The sequence below is a fragment of the Paroedura picta genome, chromosome 17, assembly GCF_049243985.1.
Source record: "Paroedura picta isolate Pp20150507F chromosome 17, Ppicta_v3.0, whole genome shotgun sequence".
NCBI lineage: Eukaryota > Metazoa > Chordata > Lepidosauria > Squamata > Gekkonidae > Paroedura > Paroedura picta.
In genome coordinates, this window is record NC_135385.1 from 19,256,757 (window position 1) to 19,279,746 (window position 22,990).

The 22,990-nt window shown below is 49.2% G+C and overlaps 1 protein-coding gene across 25 annotated transcripts in view; it reads right to left on the minus strand.

The window, feature by feature from the left end:
- The window catches only part of LOC143827135 (ankyrin repeat and fibronectin type-III domain-containing protein 1-like), a 258,996-nt gene that overhangs the window by 40,293 nt on the left and 195,713 nt on the right, over positions 1–22,990 (minus strand). For 21 of the 25 annotated variants that reach the window (XM_077316429.1, XM_077316438.1, XM_077316424.1 and 18 more), the window contains one exon: positions 11,827–11,955. The exons of 2 other annotated variants lie outside the window; for them this stretch is intronic. In XM_077316429.1, the coding sequence (XP_077172544.1) occupies positions 11,827–11,955 (129 nt within the window). Of the gene's footprint in view, positions 1–11,826; positions 11,956–18,597; positions 18,769–22,990 lie in introns of those variants that run through there. 2 more of the 25 variants (XM_077316448.1, XM_077316451.1) reach the window with 2 other exon arrangements.

Sequence of the window (22,990 nt, forward strand, 5' to 3'; positions counted from 1 at the left end):
ATCTGGACTACAATTGAGGGGCTCATTGGAATTGTGGTCCATGGACATCTGGACTACAAATGAGGGGTTCATGGGAATTGTGGTCCATGGACATCTGGACTACAAATGAGGGGTTCATGGGAATTGTAGTCCATGGACATGGACATCTGGACTACAAATGGACTACAAAGGCCTGATGTCACCAGGATCAAACCAAATCTATGAGAGGACATTGTGTAACTTATAACCCTACTGCTTATTTTCACAAATGATTACATATTTTCTGTCTTGGTATTGACAAGTGAATCTCGGAACAGGCCTCAGCATCCAAGCGCTGCGAACCTGGAAAATATTTGCCTTCAGAAAGAGTCATTATTTGGAGCTGTTGTTCCCCAGATGGCCCATTTCCTCCCGCTTGAGTCAGATGACAAACAGAAACAAAACACAACAAAGTGGTTTAACGCTGGCCGCCCCGCCTACCTGCCGTCCTCCGACAGGTAGAAATCGCGGCTCAGGTTGCAGAAAGTCACCGAACAGAGGGGAGATAGGCAATTGCTTTCAGAGGTGCTTAAAAGCTACAGGGCATTTGGAAGAGTTTTGGAATGTTAAAATAGGCAGTCTACCGCCAGGACAAAAACATGAAGCACAAATCAAAGCAATCATGAAATCACGGGTGGGTACAGAGTTGTAAGGTTTTATGTCTTAGCCCTCAGGATGCATGACAGATGCCCCCTCCCGACCCCCCAAAAAGAACCATTAAATTCAAACTTGGTTTTTATTAATAAGTACTCACCTAATTCAGCGTCTTTCCTAATTACTGGACCTCATAATCTCAATGAGAATCTATTGCATTCTAAACATCTGTCCTTGTTCCGTGTCAGCAGACTGTCCAAGTGATGTGCAGTAAAATTTATTTATTTATTAGATTTTTATACCGCCCTCCCGTACGGCTCGGGACGGTTTACATGGGACCGGGGGGGGGGGGGGGGTATTGCATGGAACGTCGTAGATATAAATACCAGTCATAACATAACATTTGCAACAACTTCAACAATTTCAACAGACTGACAGAAGGATGAGTTAAGGAGACTGTTAGAGAGGAGATGTGAATGGCGTAGCAAGCAGGGGCTTAAAAGAGGCCTGACACGGAGGGTGTGGGATTTTGAGATGAAGGAGGAAACGAAGGCCACCATGGGGGGACCACTCAAAAAAACCTTGCCCTATGTGGCAAATTACTTACATTCGAATCCACACATTCAAGAGATTCGGAAACATGTTATGAAAACAGTTTTTGTGGGTTGTAACTGTGAAGTCTTAATTTGCTCATGCACAATGCTACATGAACAACTTTTGTGAGACACTCCTCCCCTTGAATCCTAAGCAGGTTCAAGGAGGTGGCAGGCTACAGTAGATGAGCAATAGGGTTGTGAGTGTCCTGCGTGGTGCAGGGGGTTGGACTAGATGACCCCAGAGATCCCTTCCAACTCTGTGATTCTAGGATTATAAATTCCGTCTCAACATCCGGAAGAAGTTCCTGACAGTCAGAGTGGTTCCTCAGTGGAACAGGCTTCCTCAGGAGGTGGTGGGTTCTCCATCTTTGGAGATTTTTAAGCAGAGGCTGGATAGCCATCTGACAGAGAGGCTGATTCTGTGAAGGCTCAAGGGGGTGGCAGGTGACAGTGGATGAGCGATTGGGACGTGAGTGTCCTGCACAGTGCAGGGGGTTGGACTAGATGACCCAGGAGGCCCCTTCCGATTCTAGGATTCTAATCAGAAGTCACTCCCGCGTTATTCAACAGGGCCGACTTCCTAGAATTGCAGCCTGCACGCATCTCCGGGGCTTACATTTCGGTTCCCCTCTGCTTAACCCGCACAGAGATCCGCACCAGGTAAAAGCAAGGGGCGGGGGAGTCACTTTGAAGCCGAGGGCCAGATGCGGTCATCTGAATCCACTCCTTGAGCGTGCCCAAGCTGTTTGCAATTTAAAGAATCAGACGCTCCTTCGGCACATCTGATCTTCACAGGGCGCTTCATCTTGTGCCAATGCCTATTACTGCAGTCAGCAAACAGGCCAGCTGTGAGGCAAGAACAAACTAGGCTGTCTACACCAGGGGTAGTCAAACTGCGGCCCTCCAGATGTCCATGGACTACAATTCCCATGAGCCCCTGCCAGCATTCGCTGGCAGGGGCTCCTGGGAATTGTAGTCCATGGACATCTGGAGGGCCGCAGTTTGACTACCCCTGGTCTACACAGCCAACTTCCCGTGGTGTCTCTGGAACAGTCAGGGGACGGAGGCAGACATGCATTATGCAGTTATGCAAATGTCAGAGCCCCTGACGACATTTTCTTTTCATGGAGGAAAGGTTTAGGAAGGGGCGGGCGCAAGGCAAGCGGGGGCAAGGGAAGAGGAGGGGCTTAACTTTCCCTGGCACCTCCACACCGAACTCTTCAGGCGGAAGACAAGAAGGGTTGGATCTTATATGCCGCTTTTCTCTACCCGAAGGAGGCTCAAAGCGGCTTACAGTCACCTTCCCTTTCCTCTCCCCACAACAGACACCCTGTGAGGTGGGTGAGGCTGAGAGAGCCCTGATATTACTGAAGAAGAAGAAAAGTTGGTTCTTATATGCCGCTTTTCTCTACCCAAAGGAATCTCAAAGTGACTTACAGTCGCCTTCCCTTTCCTCTCCCCGCAACAGACACCCTGTGAGGGAGGGGAGGCTGAGAGAGCCCTGATATTACTGGGGAAGAAGAAGAAGAAGAAGAAGAGTTGGTTCTTATATGCCGCTTTTCTCTACCCAAAGGAATCTCAAAGTGACTTACAGTCGCCTTCCCTTTCCTCTCCCCGCAACAGACACCCTGTGAGGTAGGGGAAGCTGAGAGAGCCCTGATATTCCCGCTCAGTCAGAACAGCTTTCTCAGTTCTGTGGAGAGCCCCAGGTCACCCGGCTTGTTGCTGGGTGGAGGAGCGGGGAATCAAACCCGGCTCGCCAGATTTGAAGTCTGCACTCCTAACCACTACACCAAGCTGGTAGCTCCTAGCCCAAATGCTTTTTCAAAAATCAGAGCAGACCTGGTGGGGTACTCATTCATAATCCCAAGTACTTATTGAGGGCTGCTTCTGTTTGCATCCTGCAAGGTTCCTCTTTCCTGCGTGTCACGCCGATGCCCCCACACCAAAATGTATCTCCCAGATCTTGCAGGGCTATGACTAAGGGACTGCCCCGGTGATAAAAGGGTGAATTGAGGCGGAACTTGCTACAATTTGCTCAAGAGATTGCATTCGGCCGCGGGACACATTGGTGTATTTATGACGCGGCTCCCTCAAAGGAGCCTGACAAAGAGGAGATCTCTCCCCCCTGGAGTCCTAGTCCAAGATTTTGACTTGGGTTCTCTTCTGCCCCTGGAATGCTAAATTTAAAGGCAACGCAAGAAGGACATGAAGCAAAAACCCCTTTCAAAATGCAAGTTCAGGGGGAGTTTGGGTGTTGTTGTTGTTGTTGTTGTTTTCGGAAGCGAGCCTTGGGGAAGATGAGAAACCCATGCAGGCGTACGAATCCCGAGGCTTTCCTTTCAGCCCAGCCCGGGCATTTCTGTGCAGGAAGAAGCCCGGATTCAGCCTTTCCGAGCCTCCACGTATCACCAAGCGCTTGGGATCCAGCCCCGCTGTTTGCTTAGCGTTTCTGCAAGCCCTGACTCCGCAGCACGGCACTGCTTGCTTCGGCAGACCGCAAGGACAGTGTCAAAGCTCAGTTCCGTGCCGTTAATTCAATAAGTCACAGATACCATGACTTCATAAGGCAGAGAGACTCCAAAGTTATTAGGGGAATTGTGGGAAAGGGTGGAGGGAAGAGACGGAGAAGGGAGACAGAATGGGCTGGGCTGGGCTGGGCTGGGGGGTGAGGACGGCAACACAAGCAAGAGAACAAAACAGGCCATAAATCACCCAAACCTGCTCAAATACCAGAACGGATGACCCCATATCTTGGCCATTGTTCCCAAGCAATGGCGTCAGGCCCCCTCCCTCCCCTCCCCTCCCTCTCCGGTCAAAATTAAATGCCTTTGGTTTCATCTCAGCCTTCTTCAGGGCTCGGGGAGGCGAGGAAGAATCTGGGGGTTACTTTGAGAGCCGGGCGGGCGAGGAATACCGAGGGAGATGTAAACATTTGCTCCAGAGGCAGCCGGGGCTCGACCAGCCGCCCCAGCGCTTAGGCCTTTCCATTCCTATTAAGGTAAAACAGGATCCTAGGTAAGGCGCCGTTGAAAATCACAGCTGATGTCAAAGCCTTTACGGGTGTCAGATGTCCGAGGCAAACAGCATCCTGTACCCCGGAGGCACAACAATTTAAGTGTGTCTCCTACCTATTTTTCCACCCCTCCTTTTCTTGACCTCTCTCGCAGCCCGAGAGAGTTTGTACCTTTCCGTGCGATCCAGGTTCGGTAAAACAAATGCCGTTTTCGCCCATTTGTCACACACAGTCTAGACGTTGCCCCTTGAGGCTACGATTCTGTTAAGGATGCATGGCGTGTTTCCAGAAATGGATGTACCACATTCTGCACGGGGGAGGAAACGCAATGTGTCTCTTCGCCATGATGCTTATTCGGATTTCGCTGCAGTGCTCCAGAAAGGCCCGCACGTTCCTATTGGCCGCTGCCTGCGGTGCCAATGTTGTTAGGGTTGTTTAAATTTATACCCCGCTTTTTCGACACCCTGGTGCGCTAAAGGAGCTAGCGATGTGTTTAGAAACAATACAAGTTAAAAAATGTAGCAAACCAACACTTGAAAAGAGGGAAATAGTCTTAGCAAGGCTGGCCAAACTTTGGCTCTTCAGAGGTCCATGGACTACAATTCCCATGGGAACCTGCCAGCAGGGGCTCATGGGAATTGTAGTCCATGAACGCCTGGAGAGCCAAAGTTTGGCCACCCCTGGTCTTAACTGTTTGGCCAAAGCGTGGACTCAAGGAAGAGAAATGGCAGGTATCACTTTGGAGGATTAGTTCAAAAGGGAGCGATCAGGCCAAGGTCAACCAGCAAGCTTTGCAATATCATCAGAATTGGAACCCAAGTCTCCCAGATGCCAGGTGGCAACCCACCAGCACTGCCCCATGCAGCTTGACAACAAGGGATAGAGAACCACCTTGTACGGGCCTGGTGGGACGGAGGTGAGGGTTGCAGGCACCTTTGAAGAAGAAGAAGAGTTGGTTCTTATATGCCGCTTTTCTCTACCCAAAGGAGTCTCAAAGCGGCTTACCCCATTCCCTTTCCTCTCCCCACAACAGACACCCTGTGAGGTTGGTGAGGCTGAGAGGGCCCTGAGATTCCTGCTTGGTCAAGACAGTTTTCTCAGTGCTGTGGTGAGTCCAAGATCACCCAGCTGGCTGCATGTGGAGGAGGACCAGGGAAGCAAACCCAGCTCCCCAGATTAGAAGAAGTCCACGTTCCTAACCACTACATCAAGCCGGCAGTATTTTAGCGGTAGCACTTCCCATCCATCATTTGCTGTCCTTGCTTACGTCTCCTTACTAGTCTTCTCATCACATTCAACCCCCCCCCCCAACACACTTTTGCAATGCAGACTGTAATCTTCGTGAAGATAAAGATCTGTCTTTTTGTTTATGGAACTCAGTAAATGTAGGCAAACTGATGGGAGTTGCGTAAACAAGTAACATTTTATTACGCCAAATGGCTCATTCCTGGCAAGGGCTCCCTGGCTCTATTATGAATCTCCGCGAGATGCGTAACCTAGTTCTGCAGAAAAGAATATTTTCCTTGCATGGAGGTGGGGGGTCATGAAGATAGGGGAAAAGCCACCCAACCAGACCAAACCTTATCCCAGACATTATATTGGGGATGACGAATGTTCTCGCCGTCTTCGTGGATTCAATGTTTATTGGGTTTTGCTTTTTTGGCCCCTGATGGGAAAGACGGCTAAATTTGCTCCATGGGCCTTCCCTTTTTGTGTTGGCTGGTACAGGGGTCTGAGAATCATAGAGACGGAAGGGACCTCAGGGCTCATCTAGTCCAACCCCCTGCAGAACGCAGGAAATTCACAACGACCTGCCCTCCAAAGTGACCCTAATTCTATGCCATGATGATGCTCCCTCCCTGTTAATCACTTATCACTCAATAGACAAAACAAGTGGAAAATATTTTGGGTAATTACTACAGTTCTTTTCTAGTTAAAAGGTAACCGAGTCATAGGAATATATGCCCAAATGAACATGCAAACAGGGTAAAAATACAGTATACAAATTAGTCCAAAAATTGCGGGCAGATTAATTGCGGGCAGATTAATTCTGAATGAGGTCAACTGATGAACCTATCTCCCATCGCTGCTGAGGACTGAGCATTTAGTCCGGCCAGAATGAATGCCTTTAACAGGGGAGACAATAGATAGGTAGAGGTGGGAAGAGATTTTGGAGTTGGAATACCAAAAAATTGGGATGACGAGGTGTGGCGTGCTCTAAAGGAAGAGCTTTCATGATTGGCTGATTGGCTGTTTGATTTGACATCATTGATTTGACATCATGATTGACTGATTGATTTGACATCATTATACACCAATGCAAATACTTCATGACACCCCAGTTCCTGGATACTACTACTACTACTACTACTACTACTACTACTACTACTACTACCAGTAGTAGTAGTAGTAGTAGTAGTAGTAGTAGTAGTAGTAGTAGTAGTAAATTTCTATATCGCCTCCCCAGAGGGGCTCAGGGCCAGGTACTGAAGACGCTAAGAATTAACAATGAATTAAAACCAACAGAATAAATACAAACGTCAAGCGTTAACAATATAAACCACGATAAACACAAATTAACAACTTAGCAGCTTTTAACTAAAAGCAGCGACCAGATGACTGATCGCTACCCATAATTCCCCAGGGGAGGTCTCTCTCTGTTGGGGTGTTTTCCTCTCATTTAATGGCTATCATATTACTCCAACAAGCGTGCAAATATTCTCTAATGGATTCCTGCAAATGTCCACGTTTGGCCGAAAGAGGGAAGGAGGGTTTGTGTGTGTGCCTGTGTGTGTGTGTGTGTGTATGTAGAAGGATTGTGGAGGAGGAGGGGGCAAAGTAAAGAAAAGGAAGAAAACAAAACTCCACATCGTTTGCGACATTTGTAAGAAAACAAACGTGGACACCTCCTCCCCGTCTGTCTCCCCAGCCGTCTGTTCCGCGACCAGCTCAGAGACCTGGTCCCTGAATATTTTTAAAGCATTCACATTGGCCAGAGGCAAGATCCAAGGGTCTGAGATGGTACAGCACATTCATAGGTCCCTAACAGAAGGGACTTTGTGGCACCGGCTTCGAGAAGAAGAAGAAGAAAAAAAAAACACATACACACACACACACACCCAAGAAAAAGTCTAATAATGAAGTACTTATTTTAGTAAATATCACATGAATGAAATAAGTGTTTTCTCAATACTTCACCGTCTTTCCTCGCCACTTTCCCCAATTTTATTTTTATTTTATTTTTTTTACAAGTGGAACTCAAGCAGACCCAGTGTATGGCTTGTGCTAAGCTCTGGAGTTTTTTTTTTAAAAAGGAAGAAAGAAAGAAGTTGTTTCCCTCGTTTTGCAGAGTACATAAATGTGTACTGCACCGGCTAAATAAGACAGCCACTGTACCCCAAGAGCACCGCTCCTCTTGGGCCACAGGCTTAAAAATGTGTTGGCTCGAGCCTTAGGCCCTGGGCAGGTCTAAGGACTGAGAGGTTTGGGAGTGCCTGTTCCTCTCGGGCTTGGTTTTTGCGATTCTCCTTTTTTTGAAAAAAGGAAAAGGAAAAACGCAGCGTTTAAACCAAGAGCATAAGAACCGGGCTTTCTTGGGTGCTGTGCTCGGCCAGTACAATTAAAAGAGTGGGGTGGGTTGGGTTGGGTTGTGGAAGGTCTACATTCAAATCTGATGCCGGGCAGCCGATATACACTGGGCAGAAAAGGACTTAAGAGTTCTGGTGGAGAATAAGTTGGATATGAAGAAAGGCTGGGGGAGCTTGGTCTGTTTAGCCTGGAGAGGAGACGACTGAGAGGGGATCTGATAGCCATCTTCAAGGATTTAAAGGGCTGCCATGTAGAGGATGGAGCAGAGTTGTTCTCTCTTGCCCCGGAGGGACGGACCAGAACCAATGGGATGAAATTAATCCAAAGGAAATTCCGTCTCAACATCCGGAAGAAGTTCCTGACAGTCAGAGAGGTTCCTCAGTGGAACAGGCTTCCTCGGGAGGTGGTGGGTTCTCCATCTTTGGAGATTTTTAAACAGAGGCTGCAGAGCCATCTGACGGAGAGGCCGATTCTGTGAAGGCTTAAGGGAGTGGCAGATTACTGCCACCACTGGGACGACCCCCGGGAAAGGGCCAAATGACCCACTGAGGGGTTCACAACCCCCATGTTGAGAACCACTGATTTACAATATGGCATTTACAAACCTTTCATAAACAGAATCTGTTCACCTGCATTGAAGTTTTCCCTCCTGCTGCCACCCACAATGTGTATCAGAATCACGTGGGGCTGGAAGATACCTCTGAGCGCCATCCAGCCCAGCCTTGCACCTTTTCAGGGACCCAAAAAGACACACCCTCCTGACAGGTGCTCATCCAATCTCCTCCTAAAGACTTCCAGTGAAGGAGACTCCACCGCCCTCCATCTATGAACAGCCCTCGCCGTCAGAAAACGCTTTTTAATATATAAGTCAGCAGTTCTCAACCTCAGAGCCGCGACCCTTCAAGGAGTCGATTGACTCTTTCCCAGGGGTCCCTGCCGAGCTGCCGCAGCCAAGCCACACAACAACCCCCTTTCCAATTTCGGCTTGCGTGCTCCGGCATGGGTCGGCCACTTCGGCAATCTCCGACACCTGGAGTGGCCAGGGCCGGGGCACAGAGAGGAGTGATGGCTCCGGCAGCAGTGGCACATGAGCCAGCAGCCGCATGGAAGCGCACAAAGAAGAAGAAGAAGAAGAAGAAGAAGAAGAAGAAGAGTTGGTTCTTATATGCCGCTTTTCCCTACCCGAAGGAGGCTCAAAGCGGCTTACAATCACCTTCCCTTTCTTCTCCCCACAACAGACACCCTGTGAGGTGGGTGAGGCTGAGAGAGCGCTGATATCACTGCTCAATCAGAACAGCTTTATCAGCGCTGTGGCGAGCCCAAGGTCACCCAGTTGACTGCATGTGGGAGAGCACAGAATCGAACCCGGTATGCCAGATTAGAAGTCCGCACTCCTAACCACTGCACCAAACTGGCACAGAGCACGTGGGCACCAGGGCTGCCCCGCCATGGCACTAGCTGCTTTCGGCATTGGAGATCACAATTGGATTCTTAATGCCACAACTCCATTTGGGTCGCTGCTGCACTGCCCAACGGGGGTCGCGGTGTTAAGAAAGTTGAGAACCACACAGGACAGCGCCAAACAATTTGAGGGCGAATCAATGGAAAAACGTTTCAAAAGCCACACGGAAACTGTCACGCTCAGGAGGAGCAGCTCTGAAATTCCACCCAGACATAGGAGACCCCACTAAATATCCTGGAGTTTCCCCTGCCTCTGGAAAAAACATGATCTTTATTGGGGCCCTCAGACGTGCCGAAATCCTCCGTTTCCTCCCGGCTTCGGGCGTTGCAAACGTCCAACGCCGTTCGCAGGCTGGGCCCCGGGTGTCTCGGTTTTGGCGCTGCCAAAACGAACCGCCTCCAAGCTCCGTGCGTCTCCGTTTCTCCCGCATGGGAAATAAGCAGAGACACACTTAATCCAGCTAAGAGAGCGGAGCAGCATTTAATGCATGAATTGTTGCAGTGAAGGGCTCTATAGAAGAAACTAACTGAAGGCAATGTTTTCTGAAGCAGGGACGGAGGGCCAAGGAGGTGAGTCAGAAACCACTTAGACCGGTATAGTCCTTTGACTCCAGTGGGGACTGTACTGAGAGAAGTGGCGAGTGAATAGACCCTTTATTGTCCTCCTACTTTTCCTAGAGTGGCAGGGGACGGGGAGGGGGAAAGGAGAGGGTCCTGCGATTTCGATATTCCCATCGCGCAGCATCAAGGCTTAATTGGGGGGGAATAAAGAGAGGGCGAAAACTAACCACTCGCTTATTAATTTATTAACGATACCGGCCCCACTCACTTCTCCGAAGAGTTCAGAGTGGTTTGCGTGAGGTGCAAGAGAGCCTACGGATCGCCAGCTGCCAACCACACGCCGAAAGCTAATTTTCCAGCCGTCCGCCGCTTTCTGCGACGGCTGGGCTGGGAGCTGCCACAAGCCACGAGCGGCTGGCCACGGTGCAGGGCTAAAGTCAGCCTTAAAGCTGCGAGAAACCACACTGGGTGCGGGCGAGGAGGTGTGTGGGAGCTGGAGAGGACGAGATGGGAAATGCAAGCCTCAACATTTCTGCGGGACGGTAAGCGAACGAAGCCCGTGTTGCTGGTGGTGTTTGGAATTTCACGAAGACCCCTTGGAAGGACTCATGGTCTTTCGGGATGTCCCCTAGAAAGCTCCAGCCTGGACCCATCTTTGCTTTTACATCGGTGCTCATAACAGGGACACATCCAAAATTAAAGCGAACCGAGAAGCCGCCAAGCTGAGATTCAGAGTGACTATTCCTCACATCTAGAGAAGGGTCCGGGTTAAAAAATAAATAAACCCACGGCAGGCCTGTTTCGACTGGCGGCTATAGCGTGGAGTTGTTTAGGAGAACCTGTGAACAATCTAAGTTGTCCAGTGGGTACGGCTGCAGTCATCTCCCGTTGGTGCATACGAGGTTCTACCACAGTGGTATCAACAAAAGAATAATCACTGAATCTTGATGGTATACACAAGTCTTTTGAGCACGGCCAGCTGCTCTGATTTTCCATCCTGGACAGGGCCTTTGAAAAAAACCCAAATGCGTCATCTCAACAACTCGCCACAAGCACAAACTGCAATTTGGCGTGCCGTCGCGAACCTTTTAAAGCGCGCACGGGGTAGAGGTCTGCCAAACTGCAGTCTGTACTTCTGATGAATGATTCGGACGAACCACACGCTTTGTGCACAAATAACGCAAGCTGGAGGGGGGCGGGGCGAGCCATTGAGCTACAGAGCAAGTGCTGAGAATCAACAGTTACTTTGCTTGCTGGTGACCACGATGTCAACTGGGTGGGTTTTTCCTACTTTTTTTTCTTTTTCAAGCCGTGTGGCACCCTAAAAGGCCAGGGCATCGGTTTTATGGCCTTTGCACCTCGTGTTCCTGCCCGGGAACACTTATTCCCAAATGCTCCGGAACACTGCTAGCGACGGTTGCCTGGCACGGGGTCTGCTGTGCCTTCAGAGATGTGACCCGCCCCTCTTTTCACACTCTATGTGACCAGTGGTATCGACCCAGGGCACCACACACCTCCTGCTGACAAATGCCATTGGCCTTCCAGCCACAGATGCCAGAGCATTTATACCTGGCGTCCAGGCGCATTCTTAGCTGGGCTCCTGCCAGCGCACACAGTGTGAGCGCAGGAGCTCTCCCTGCTCTGTAAGTGAAACAAGGGTGGGTTCTCAAGAGTGGGCTTGTATGGGGCGGGGAGACACACAGCCATCGGCAATCCCTTTCCTTTGCGCTTCCAGAGCGGGCTTGAAAGTGAGTGGGATGGGAGTGTCCTGCGTAGAGCAGGGGGTTGGACTAGATGACCCAGGAGGCCCCTTCCAACTCTAGGATTCTAAGATCCTATGAAAGGCAGACAATGCTCAGGCCGACCTGGTTGGCCCTTGCCATGCTGGTCTCTCCCCTTCCAAAGCATTCCCATGGCCGTCGGGGGACCAGGCGGGTCAAAGGCTGAGAATGGGTGCTTTGCGATCTCTCGGGCCCGCCCTGCGTCTCTTACCATTCAATGCTCAGAGATCTGGGACGGTAGTCGGGCAGCTCAGCCGAGCCATTCTCGGCCTTCCTCCTCTTCTCCTGCTTCTGCTTAACTGATAACCGGTGTGTGAACTTAGAGAGGCTGCTCTCGGACCTGGGGAAGGGGGGAAAGGAGAGGCATTAGCTTCACTGCAGAATCCAAGGAACCTGAGGGACAACGTTGGGGAGAAGGCTGAAGCGGGCGGAAGTTCGGGGAAGCCTGCTCATTCATCGACTCCAGCCCGGCAAACTTCAATCAATCGATAATATATCGCAAGAGGATTTTGCATACTGGCAGGAAAGATCTTAGAAGAAAGAGCAAAGGTGAGGAGGTATTGAAGACTGTGCTGGGCAGGAGTGCAGACCCCGTCACCATGACTGGCAGCAGACACCCTGCCAGCAAGAAAGAGTCTTCCCTGAAGACAGAAGCTGAAATTGGGGAGCTCAGCCCCTCCTTAGCTATGACGTCTTACCAGACCAGCCTACTTCATAAGCCTTTGGGGGTTAGACGGGGTGATTTAATGGAGAAGGAATCGGTGCGCCATGAAGAAGAAGAAGAAGAACAAGAAGAACAAGAACAAGAAGAACAAGAAGAAGAACAAGAAGAAGAAGAAGAAGAACAAGAAGAAGAAGACGAAGAACAAGAAGAAGAAGAACAAGAAGAAGAAGAAGAAGAATAACAAGAACAAGAAGAAGAAGAACAAGAACAAGAAGAAGAACAAGAAGAAGACGAAGAACAAGAAGAAGAAGAACAACAAGAAGACCAACAAGAAGAACAAGAAGAAGACGAAGAAGAAGAAGAACAAGAACAAGAAGAACAAGAACAAGAAGAACAAGAACAAGAAGAACAAGAAGAACAAGAAGAAGAAGGCAAACTTAATAGAACCACATAAAACCAGCGTGCAAGTAGATTATTTATAGCCACATTTTGACATTTAGAACCAAACAAACTACCTCAGAAGTACTTCTCAATAAAAGAAGCCCCCTCCCCAACAATGGAATGGGCCACAACCAGCCAACCCTCTCTCAGATGCGTTTCAAACACAGATATCTTCGATTCATTAACTCCGGTTCTTGATTCACTTTTCAGCTTAGACATTTGCTGTTGCTCGGGGCAGAGGAGAGGCAATTTTCGCGGAGGGAGAAGCTGTTTAAAAAATCACCACTGGGAAAAAGGGGTTTTCTAGCTCTTCAAGATCATTCTTTACATTTTTAAAAATAATCCCCACTCCTTTCACGGAAGGAAAGGTGCTTGCCTTTGGGAAAAGAAGAAAAAAAAAAGCAAGAGAGGGGGAAAAAACGAAGCCCAGCTCTAAAGAAACTGCCAGGCAGGGTAGAGATTCGATCAGGAACAATTACACATCTCATTAAAGCGAGTAAAATAGAACCCACTGTTTGAACGCGGCCGCTGTCATGACATTTCTCCCCTGCAATTCCACGGCGAAGCTCAGGTGTTCGTGAGTCATGTTCCCCATTAACTGGGACCCAGTCAGAGGAAAGCTTTTCTATCTCAGCCAGCTGCCGGCGGCGGCGGCTGAGTGGAGGAACGCGGACAGATTCGAGGGGCAAAGAGGAAAGGGGTGCTTGAAGAACTGCCCCTCTTAAGCTTGACCGGACACACATCCATGACCGGAGTTGGATCAGGGGTCCTACCCTAGCTGAGCATCCCTGTGATATATGCTGGTTGTCTGTCTGGACTTAGTCAATTATGTTGGGTGAGAGTTTGTTCCGCCATCTTGTGGGTCCTTATTTATTTATTTATTATTTATTATATTTATATACCACCATCCCCGGGGGCAATGCGTACTGCCATTGTTTTAATAGGGTTTTTATGGGGAAACTGTTATGGTTTTCATGGTGAGCCACCTCGAGAGGACAAACTTGTGAGAGGCGGGATATAAATCCAAGAAATAAATATATAAAATAAACAAATCACCACTGCCGGAGTTGGTATCCTTTCTCAACTTTTTTACCCTTGAAAAAACCCTGAAATACTCTTCAGAAGTGGCGTGATCGTGCAGAATATGGTTGGGAAGCAGCCCACCTGGAGCCCCTCCCCTTCCCACCCTCTCCAGATCCATCGTTGGCCATTTTGGGAGAGGGGGGGAGGCCGACATCTGTATATGGTCCGATCACATGATAAATGTTTTAGGAAATCTACCTGAAGGCATCCCAAAGTGGCCTACAATCGCCTTCCCTTTCCCCGCAACAGACGCCCTGGAAGGTAGGTGAGGCTGAGAGAGCCCTGGGAGAACTGGGACTGGCCCAAGGTCCCCCAGCTGGCTGACGTGGAGGGGGAGGGAATCAGATCACAGGCCGCAGCTGTTAACCACTGCACCAAGCTGGCTCTTTAAGTGTAGGACCAATCAATCAAACTTTAGGACAGTCGTTCAGACCAAGTTATATGAAATCGATACATGAAAGATCAAAAGAATATGGCCATTTAATATCATACAGTTTAAAACAGATCATGAAACAAAACTTAAAACCATGCTACTTTGGAGCATCGGACTGATTGATTGATTCAGTTTAGGGCTGTAAATGGACGCTGTAAGGTTTAAAGCGTGCATTGAGTCCCCATTTCATCCAATTCCAGAGATTGCAGGCCAGGGACTCAGCAAGTAAGGCTGGAGGAGCTACGGTTGACACCTCAGAACTCATCTCTAGCTGGTAGGAGCCCCAACACAAGCCTGAAAGTTTCCTCTACCCCCAAAATAAAATGCCACAGAATAATAGAGGGATTCTCTACCCGTTCTTGTGAAGTCACATCCTACACCTGCTTCGTTGGCCAAGGAGCCAATGGATCCTTCCCTACATCCCTCCAAATTCCCAAGCTTTTGCAGCTCACCTAGTTATCTGCACCGCACAGAACTCATTCACACGAACCTGTGCAGAGACACAATAACCATCTCCTCGAGGCAGCCTCAGACGCCCTCTGCATAATCAAGAGCGATTAATTCAACAGAACCCCCAAGGGCAAGCAGGGCTTCAAGATGAATCGATACCAAGGTGGCATAACTGCACATCTTCCATGCGCATCAAGCCACGGTGGCTGGCTCATTTGTGCTCAGCTTTCTAAACCGGCTTCTTCCGAAGCCAGGCTCTCCAGCGACTTCACATCCCGACGAGGAAGCTGTTCGGTCTGCAATGCAGACCCAGGCATTCTTTCAGAGTCACTGTTTCAGTGCCCAGCGATTCGCAGCCTACGTCTCCTACCACGAGGGACACCCATCTTTCCCTACCAGCGCCCTGCGAAAACAGTCCCCATTCCCCCACCCCCCAAACCATGACTATACCGCTTCCCAGCCTCCACAGGAGGGCCTCGAAGAACATCGCTAATGTTAATTAAGCCCACGTCGTCAACCTTTAACTCATCATGTTATCAGGATTTCTGTTTTGCCCAGATGGCATTTAGAAAGCGGACAAGAAAATTGCCTGCCGTGGCTCAAAGGGCAGCGCTAGGAGACGAAACTATCTATGGGGCAGGCTTTTCTCCACAGGCTTCACTGCCCTCTGTATGGTAGGGCCTTCCCTAGACTTCCTCCAATATGATAGTGTCGTTAACCACATGGCAAGAGTGAAAGATATTCTCCGATCTTCAGTGATGGCCCTTGGACATTTTCTGGCTCAGCCCCAGCACTTAGAAGAAGAAGAGTTGGGGCCATTCCGCACAACGGGCAATGTTGCTAAATCTGAGCACTATTGAAAAGCGCTGCAATCCATAGCGCCAGGTCTCGGTAACGCAGACAGCCATTTTTCTCGGGGGAAAAAGGCTCTCCCACTAGTAACAGTTCTTATATGCCGCTTTACCCAAAGGACTCTCAAAGCGGCTTATAGTCTCCTTCCCTTCCCTCTCCCCACTATAGACACCCTGTGAGGGAGGTGAGGCTGAAAGAGCCCTGAGATTCCTGCTTGGTCAGAATAGCTTTATGGGTTTTGCTTCCAGTTTCATGTTCTTCGGTGTCTTTTCTGCACCCCTCAAGCCTAGTTCTGTAACAAAGTTGTTCTGAGGCTAATGCCTCCAGCAGCATGTTTTGGGGGTGTTTCACCCCCCTGCCAGCTATTTCCCAATTGAATGCCTAACCTTCTGCCCCACCTTACCCCACCCTGTCTGCAAACAGTGCAACAGGTCCCTAACTAATAAGAGATTCTCTCCTTTCAAGAGAATCTGGTCATCATTTTTTCAGCCTCTTGCAAGAGAGTTCAGGTCCTCCTACAGGGCTAGTGGCTTGCCATGCTGTTTTGAGAGATGGCCGGGGCAGATAAGGAGGTAAGCAGAATGCTTTCCTCCAGATTCACACTCCTGTAGAAGTGAAGCACACAGACGGCCTTGTGTGTGGGCTGGGATTTCACTAACGTTTCACAAACTGACCAAGGTTTAGTTATTCATTCCCAACATAAAACAGGGACGCATTCTTGACCGGCATCTGCACAGAATGTAAGGGATGGGATGCATGCTTCCAGCACAGCTTGTCCCCTGAAGACCTCATCCCCGTGTCAAAAAATGGTTTAGCACAGTGTTTTACAAGTCAGCTGAAAGAGATTATTGCAGTACCAGCTACGCTGCCTGACCGTCTAGCTTCACAAGACGGTTACCCTACCTGCCCTGCCCTGCCCTGAGAAGCTTTTTGATGAGGAGCTGCAGGGTGTGCTCAACTAAACCTGCAAGCAGACCCCATGAAAGCATGTTTATCACGCAGGTTATGCAAACTATGCAGGGTTCTTGTTTTCAGCCAGGTCAGAAGGGATCCCATACACTGCGGAAACCTCTGCATCCTCTGAAATGACTCCAAAACAATCCCTCTTGCATCAAGTATTCTCCAGCATCCACTTTCTGCCACAAACACTTAAATCCCCCTTCAGACATCCTTCTAACCTTGTTAAAATCCTCTTAACTTCTCTCACAACAAGCCACACTTATTTTAACCTGGGCAGAACTCTCCAAGTTCATGTCAAATTTTACTTTAGGAGAAAACTGGCGGGCCCTTCAAAACTCTATGCCTGACACCAAATAAAGCCTCTACCTCGGATGGCGCAATTTTCTTTCATGTGATACAAATGCCAATGACTCTCAAGGGATGCTTACTTTGAAAACAGGAGTAGCCCGAAACATTGTGTGGACGCTCGCTGATCTTATAGCAAGCTGATCGTATGGAGCAGGGGCTTCTACCCCACTGTAAGAGGTTCTTGGCCAGCACCTTGCAGAAGGTGTGGAAAGCATTGCGGGGGCTGATCAGGACAACGCATCTACAAATGGTTTGCGCCGTGGAGCTTCCCACACTACTCACCGTCGGTGAGAAAGCGAAGTCACAACCCATCTAACAGAAGGAGAAGTGTACTAACCTGCACCTTGCTCTGACCCAGATATCCAACGGATTACCCTTCTGGACATAAGGCAGGGTCAGTTTGGTCTTCCGCTAGCCTCACCAGGTTTCAGTTTTGCATTAGGGAGGGTGGGGGGCAATATTTTCTCTCGCGCCGCTAAGTCTCGGCCACTTCGGTTCGATACAAATGACAAGAATCCAGGCTCTTCGAGCAATCTCCTGGCTGCAAATCAGCCGCTAAAAAACGTTCAAAAATCACAAGTGAATGACTCCCTGCTCGCTCACACCAGGAGCTTCGATGTTTACACATGATATTCTAGCAACCTCTCTCTGCTCCTCCCTTCCCGGTTACCTAACACGGATCGGGAACTGCTTTTACTGCTGAAATGAAAGCCACGACCAGGGAATCAACAACCACCCTGCTCCGTGCTTGGGCAAAATGACCCACGGCAAACCCCCCCCCCCCCGAAAGCCAGCACGCCAGGAATCTGTGCAACCGGCCGCAAAGTTTGTGCAGCGCCTTCAAAAAGGCCATGTATCGAGAAGGTGGAGCCATCGCACACAACCCCAGAAGTCCAGCACGCGAGGGCACCATCATTATACACATGTTCAAGTCAGTGCAGATAGATGCGCAAGTCAAAGAAGCCACCTGATTCTTGCACCTGGATGCAGACGACAAACAAGCCAGTCATCTGGAAAGGATCAAGGTGCACCAAAGTGTCAGGACGTGTGTTCCCCATCGCCCAGGAAACAGACCATGCCCCGTGGAGGAGTTATTTGGAAGCTCCCTTCCACTAAAAGGCACAATCCTCTCTAGGCATGAGGATCACAGCCACAACCCACGGACCTCTCTAGCCAAAGCCAAAGGACAACATCAGATCCCAGAGTCGAAGCCATGAGAACCATTCTGGCTGGATTCATTCACCAGCCCCGTCCGGCTGCCTCTCCAGAGCGTGCCTGATGGCGTGAACGCGGTCAAAAATATCAAGCAGCTCTCGAACACAATACTGGGATGAAGGATTGAAGGGTGTTGGGGAGAGTTAAAGTTCTACAAGTATTGCAACTGATTTCGGAGATGGGACCTCCTGTTCACCTTCGAGCCGATCCATACAGCAGCTCCTAAAAGTGCACGTTCCTTCTTTTCACCTAGATACTTTGCAGTGTGCAAACAATTTAAGCATCACGATAAACTCGAGAAAAATCACCCTATGCTATCCTCACGCTGACATACTCAGAGTTCTGCAGGGTGGGTGGGTGGGTGGGTGAGTTGGGGGAAAGAGACCAAGAACGCTGGCCAATCAGGTTCCTGGGGAGTGAGACCCCCTTGCCAGTTGGCTGTGCTTCAAGTCAGGAGTCGGTGCCAAAACAGATGACTAGAAAGAGTCGTCCCCCCGGCCGTCCCCCCAAAAAAGTACAGCTGCTTTTCCACTCACCTGCTAATTCTTGGGTCAGTTCTTCCTGCTTTCCCTTCTCAGAAAGACTAGATTCACTCCAGAAAATGTTTCATGGACCTTCTTCCCCAGAAGGCACGTTATGCACGCCCGGCGTCCGAGGCAATGACCCAAATACCTGCTGGTCAAAATGCCCACTCCGATGGTTGGCAGACGTCCCCCCCACCCACCTCGCGCATCCTATTCCGGATAGGTTTCAATCCCACCCCAAGCCAGATCTTCCTCTTCTCCTGCCACCCATATTTCCTCACCCATCACCTTAATTCTCTCTCCCTTTCTCTCTGTCTCCCCCCCCATCCTGTTTCTATAGAAACGAGATTAGCAGAAGGGGGGGGGGAATCAAACAGCCCCATGTGACTCAGATTCCGACACTAAAGAATCTCTCTCCCGCCTCTCTGTGTCTCTCACTCTCTCTCTCTCTCTCTCTCTCTCTCTCTCTCTCTCTCTCTCTCTCGCTGGTGTTTTACATAACAAGTCATTGTATGGGACTGGGGGGGGGGAGAAAAGTAAACGGGTGGGTGGGTGGATGGGTGGGGGGAGGGAGGGAGGGAGGGAGGGAGAGAAAGGCAGCAGGGGGTTGTAGAGTCAATAGCAAACCATGCCTCCTAACTCCGCTGCAGGCCTACAGGGTAAAAGCTGATGCCTCAGAACTCTTTCCATGCAGCCTGTGCAAAGGTGTACCTCTAGGGTGGCACACACTGTCCGTCGGCTACATTCCTTGGAGTCCTGTGCTCAGTTTTGGGCACCTTTTCCAGTTGAAGAGGGATGCTGGCAAACTGGAGCGTGTCCGGAGGAGGGCGACAAAGATGGTGAAGGGTTTGGAGACCAAGACGTATGAGGAAAGGTTCGGGGAGCTTGGTCTGTTTAGCCTGGAGAGGAGACCACTGAGAGGGGGGTTTGATAACCCTCTTCGGGTATTTAAAAGGCTGCCTTAAAGAGGATGGAGCAGAGTTGTTCTCTCTTGCCCCGGAGAGACAGACCAGAACCAATGGGATGAAATTAATTCGAAAGAAATTCCGTCTAAACATCCGGGAGAAGTTCCTGACAGTCAGAGCGGTTCCTCAGTGGAACAGGCTTCCTCAGGAGGTGGTGGGTTCTCCATCTTTGGAGATTTTTAAACAGAGGCTGGAGAGCCACCTGACGGAGAGGCTGATTCTGTGAAGGCTCAGGGGGTGGCAGGTGACAGTGGATGAGCGATTGGGATGTGAGTGTCCTGCACAGTGCAGGGGGTTGGACTAGATGACCCAGGAGGTCCCTTCCAACTCTATGATTCTATGATAATGGGGAGGGATTGTGGGCTCTGGAAACTCCCGCTGAAGCTCAACATAAAGTAGCCTGATAGGCGTCATGTAGCATAGGACGCTTGAGCATTGTTACCAATATGCCGTTCTGACTCTGGGATAGAAAAACCATCAATATTTGGTGCATCCCTGCTGCACAGGCCTCTGCAACCCAAATGTATACCGGGATGGTTTAGGATTTGACTCGTTTTCCTTGCCCTGGAGATCATACAGGACCACACTGCAGAGGGGAGAAAAGCCACCCATCAAAACAAACAGCTCTGTGTGTGATACAATGCAGCACAGTGAGATTCTGCAAACGGAGGGTTTGCTCACAGATCTCCCTTGTTATTCCACCAGATCTTCAAGCGGCTGATGCCGAAATTCCAGCGCCTCCTCTTCACATTTTCTCCGAAGGAACGCTGAAGGGAACGCAGCCGCTGGGAGATTTTGTTTCCCTTGCATCCCACAAATGGAGCAGTACAGCATGCTAATTCAAGAAAGGACTTAAGGTCTCTCCCCCAGACATGAAATCCGTCCAAGCAATGGTCTCCATTATCATCTGGCCAAGCAATGATTTCCATTCTCATTACCTAAAATCGGTAGGAAAGTCATCCAAGAATAACCTCATTTTTTTTCGACTTGATGTCGGGGCCAGATTTAGGAATATGCTACGCAAACTACAGTTTAGTGCCTCACAGTATGTATATATTTTTACTTTGCACCTTGACCTTTGAAAATACAATCTTTGAACCATCTTCCAGAAAACACAATTTTAGGCACCATGGGTGGGGCATCTCTGTATACCAACATCCCATACAAGCCATAAGGAATATGATTTCTGAACGCCACAGCAAGAATTGCATTTTTTTTTCCTATGTGAGAGATGTATTTTCTGGACAATGATGAGCCTCAAATTATTACAACACTCGAAACAATGGAGTCCCCAGGACTTAACAAAGATATTGGTTTCTTATCTCATGACATATGCTGAACTCATTCAGCCCTTACACCTGCATTCCTAACAACCCCTCAGGAAGGCCATACGTTGTATTCATTTTATTTCTTATCATAGATAGATTTGATTAGTAGTGGGTGTGTCCACAGCAATGCATCCCAACCACACTCTGCATTATTGTGCTACTTCTGGGGTTTAATGAAACCTGAAGAATATTCCAGGGGTTTCTCAATGGTAGAAAATTTGAGAAAGGCTGCCATAGAGTTTTCAAAGCGGGAGTGGAATTGGTTTGCCGTTGCCTAGCTGAGACTTCCTTGGTGGTCTCCAAACCAAGTATGAACCACGTCAGGCTCTGCTCAGCTATCCTAGTCACGGAAGCCAGACCATCCCACGATTCCAAATTTCTCAGGCCGACTTGTGAGCAACCCCAAGTTTCAATGTGGCTTTGGCTTTGCTGTTTCCCACAAGCACTCCCAAAAAACTGAAAGCGAGCGCTCAGAAATAAAGCAACTTGCAAAAAACAATCTGTATTTTCCCCCGAAGAGCTTCCTGCGCATACAGAGCTCCACAGAACTAAATTAATTAAATATGGAACTTTCTGGACGGAGACCACGTCGCCTTTCGAAACAAATTTCTTCGGCCATCAAAATCGCCCACGAGTGTCTTCTCTCCGCTTCTGTCCTTGACGGTTGCTCCCCGGCTCTCTCACATTCTAGATTCTTCGGGCTCAGCTCTGAAACGGCCTCTGCAGGGCTGTCTGCTTGCGAGCGCTACGCAGTCTCCCGATAAGTCAGGCGGCTGGAATTGTTCTGACATCGACCGAAAGCAGACTCTGCCACGGCGGCACAGTTCACTTGTCTTGTGCAAACAACTGGGCCAACAGGAGAATGGCTGGTGGTGTTGGTGCCCCTTTGTTGCCTGTTTCGCTTGATTTTCTCTGAGATCCATCAGGCTCGGCCCACAAAAACGGAACAAGAAAAAAAAAATGCAGGGATTTTATATTACGCGAGGACTGCTGCGGGGCCCGAGGGTACGCTGCCATTGTACGCAGAGGATTGCAAGGGGTGCCAACCTGATTTTACTCCTGTGGATAAAATACGCCTGAGTGTCTGCCCATTTAACAGGAAACGGCGAAGAAGCGTACGGTCAGGGTCGCATTAGGCCTATATTTGATAGAACCGTTGGGTTTTATTCTGATTTAGGGCTACGATTTGGGGAGCGAGAAAATCAAAGTGGTGGATGTACACATTGAATGTTGTTGATGATTTCGTCTTTCTTGGCTCTGTGATCAATCAAAGTGGTAGATGTAGCCGGGAAATAAAACGGCGAAAAACACTGGGCCGGGACGCAATGTTAGGCATGAACCGAACATGGAAGAGTAAAGATATCAGCCTTAATGCAAAGTGCCGGCTAGTCAACGCCGTTGTCTTCCCCATAACAAGCTATGGATGTGAAAGCTGGACCCTGAAGAAGGAAGACAGGAGGAGAAGAGATGCTTTCGAAATATGGTGCTGGAGACAAATGCTGCAAATACCATGGGCAGCCAAAGTTACCAACAAGACAGTTTTAGAGAGGAGCAAACTAACAATGTCATTAGAAGGCAACATATTACGGCTAAAGCTCACTTACAATCAAATTTGCTAGAAAAATCATTCATGCTCGGCATGGTCAGCGGCAAAAGGAAACGTGGTCGCCAAAGGATCCGCTGGCTCGACACGATCAAAGCCGACACAGGGATGACCGTGAACCAACTAAAAGAAGCGGTCAGAGACAGGGGCGCATGGCGAAGACTTTCCTATAGAATCGCCAAGGGTCGGACATGACTGAACGGATAACATCATCAACATTTGGGGGGGGGGTGCGTGCGTGCAGCCAAGATTTGGGACCGCCATGGGAATTACTCAACCTACCAAGGTTGACCCACCCCAAAGGAACAAGTCCGTGCCATGTTTATGTACACCATGATGAAACGGACAGAAAGGTGGTACGTAGGACCAAGAAAGCATCAATACGAAAAAGGAAAGGATCAATAAAATGGGTTTCCTGTAAAAAGTTCACAGCAGACCAGGAGAAACAAGGAAGGCGTGTTTGGTGTATTCATTTTCATTCGAGGCCTTCTTCACTTTGGATTCTGTGC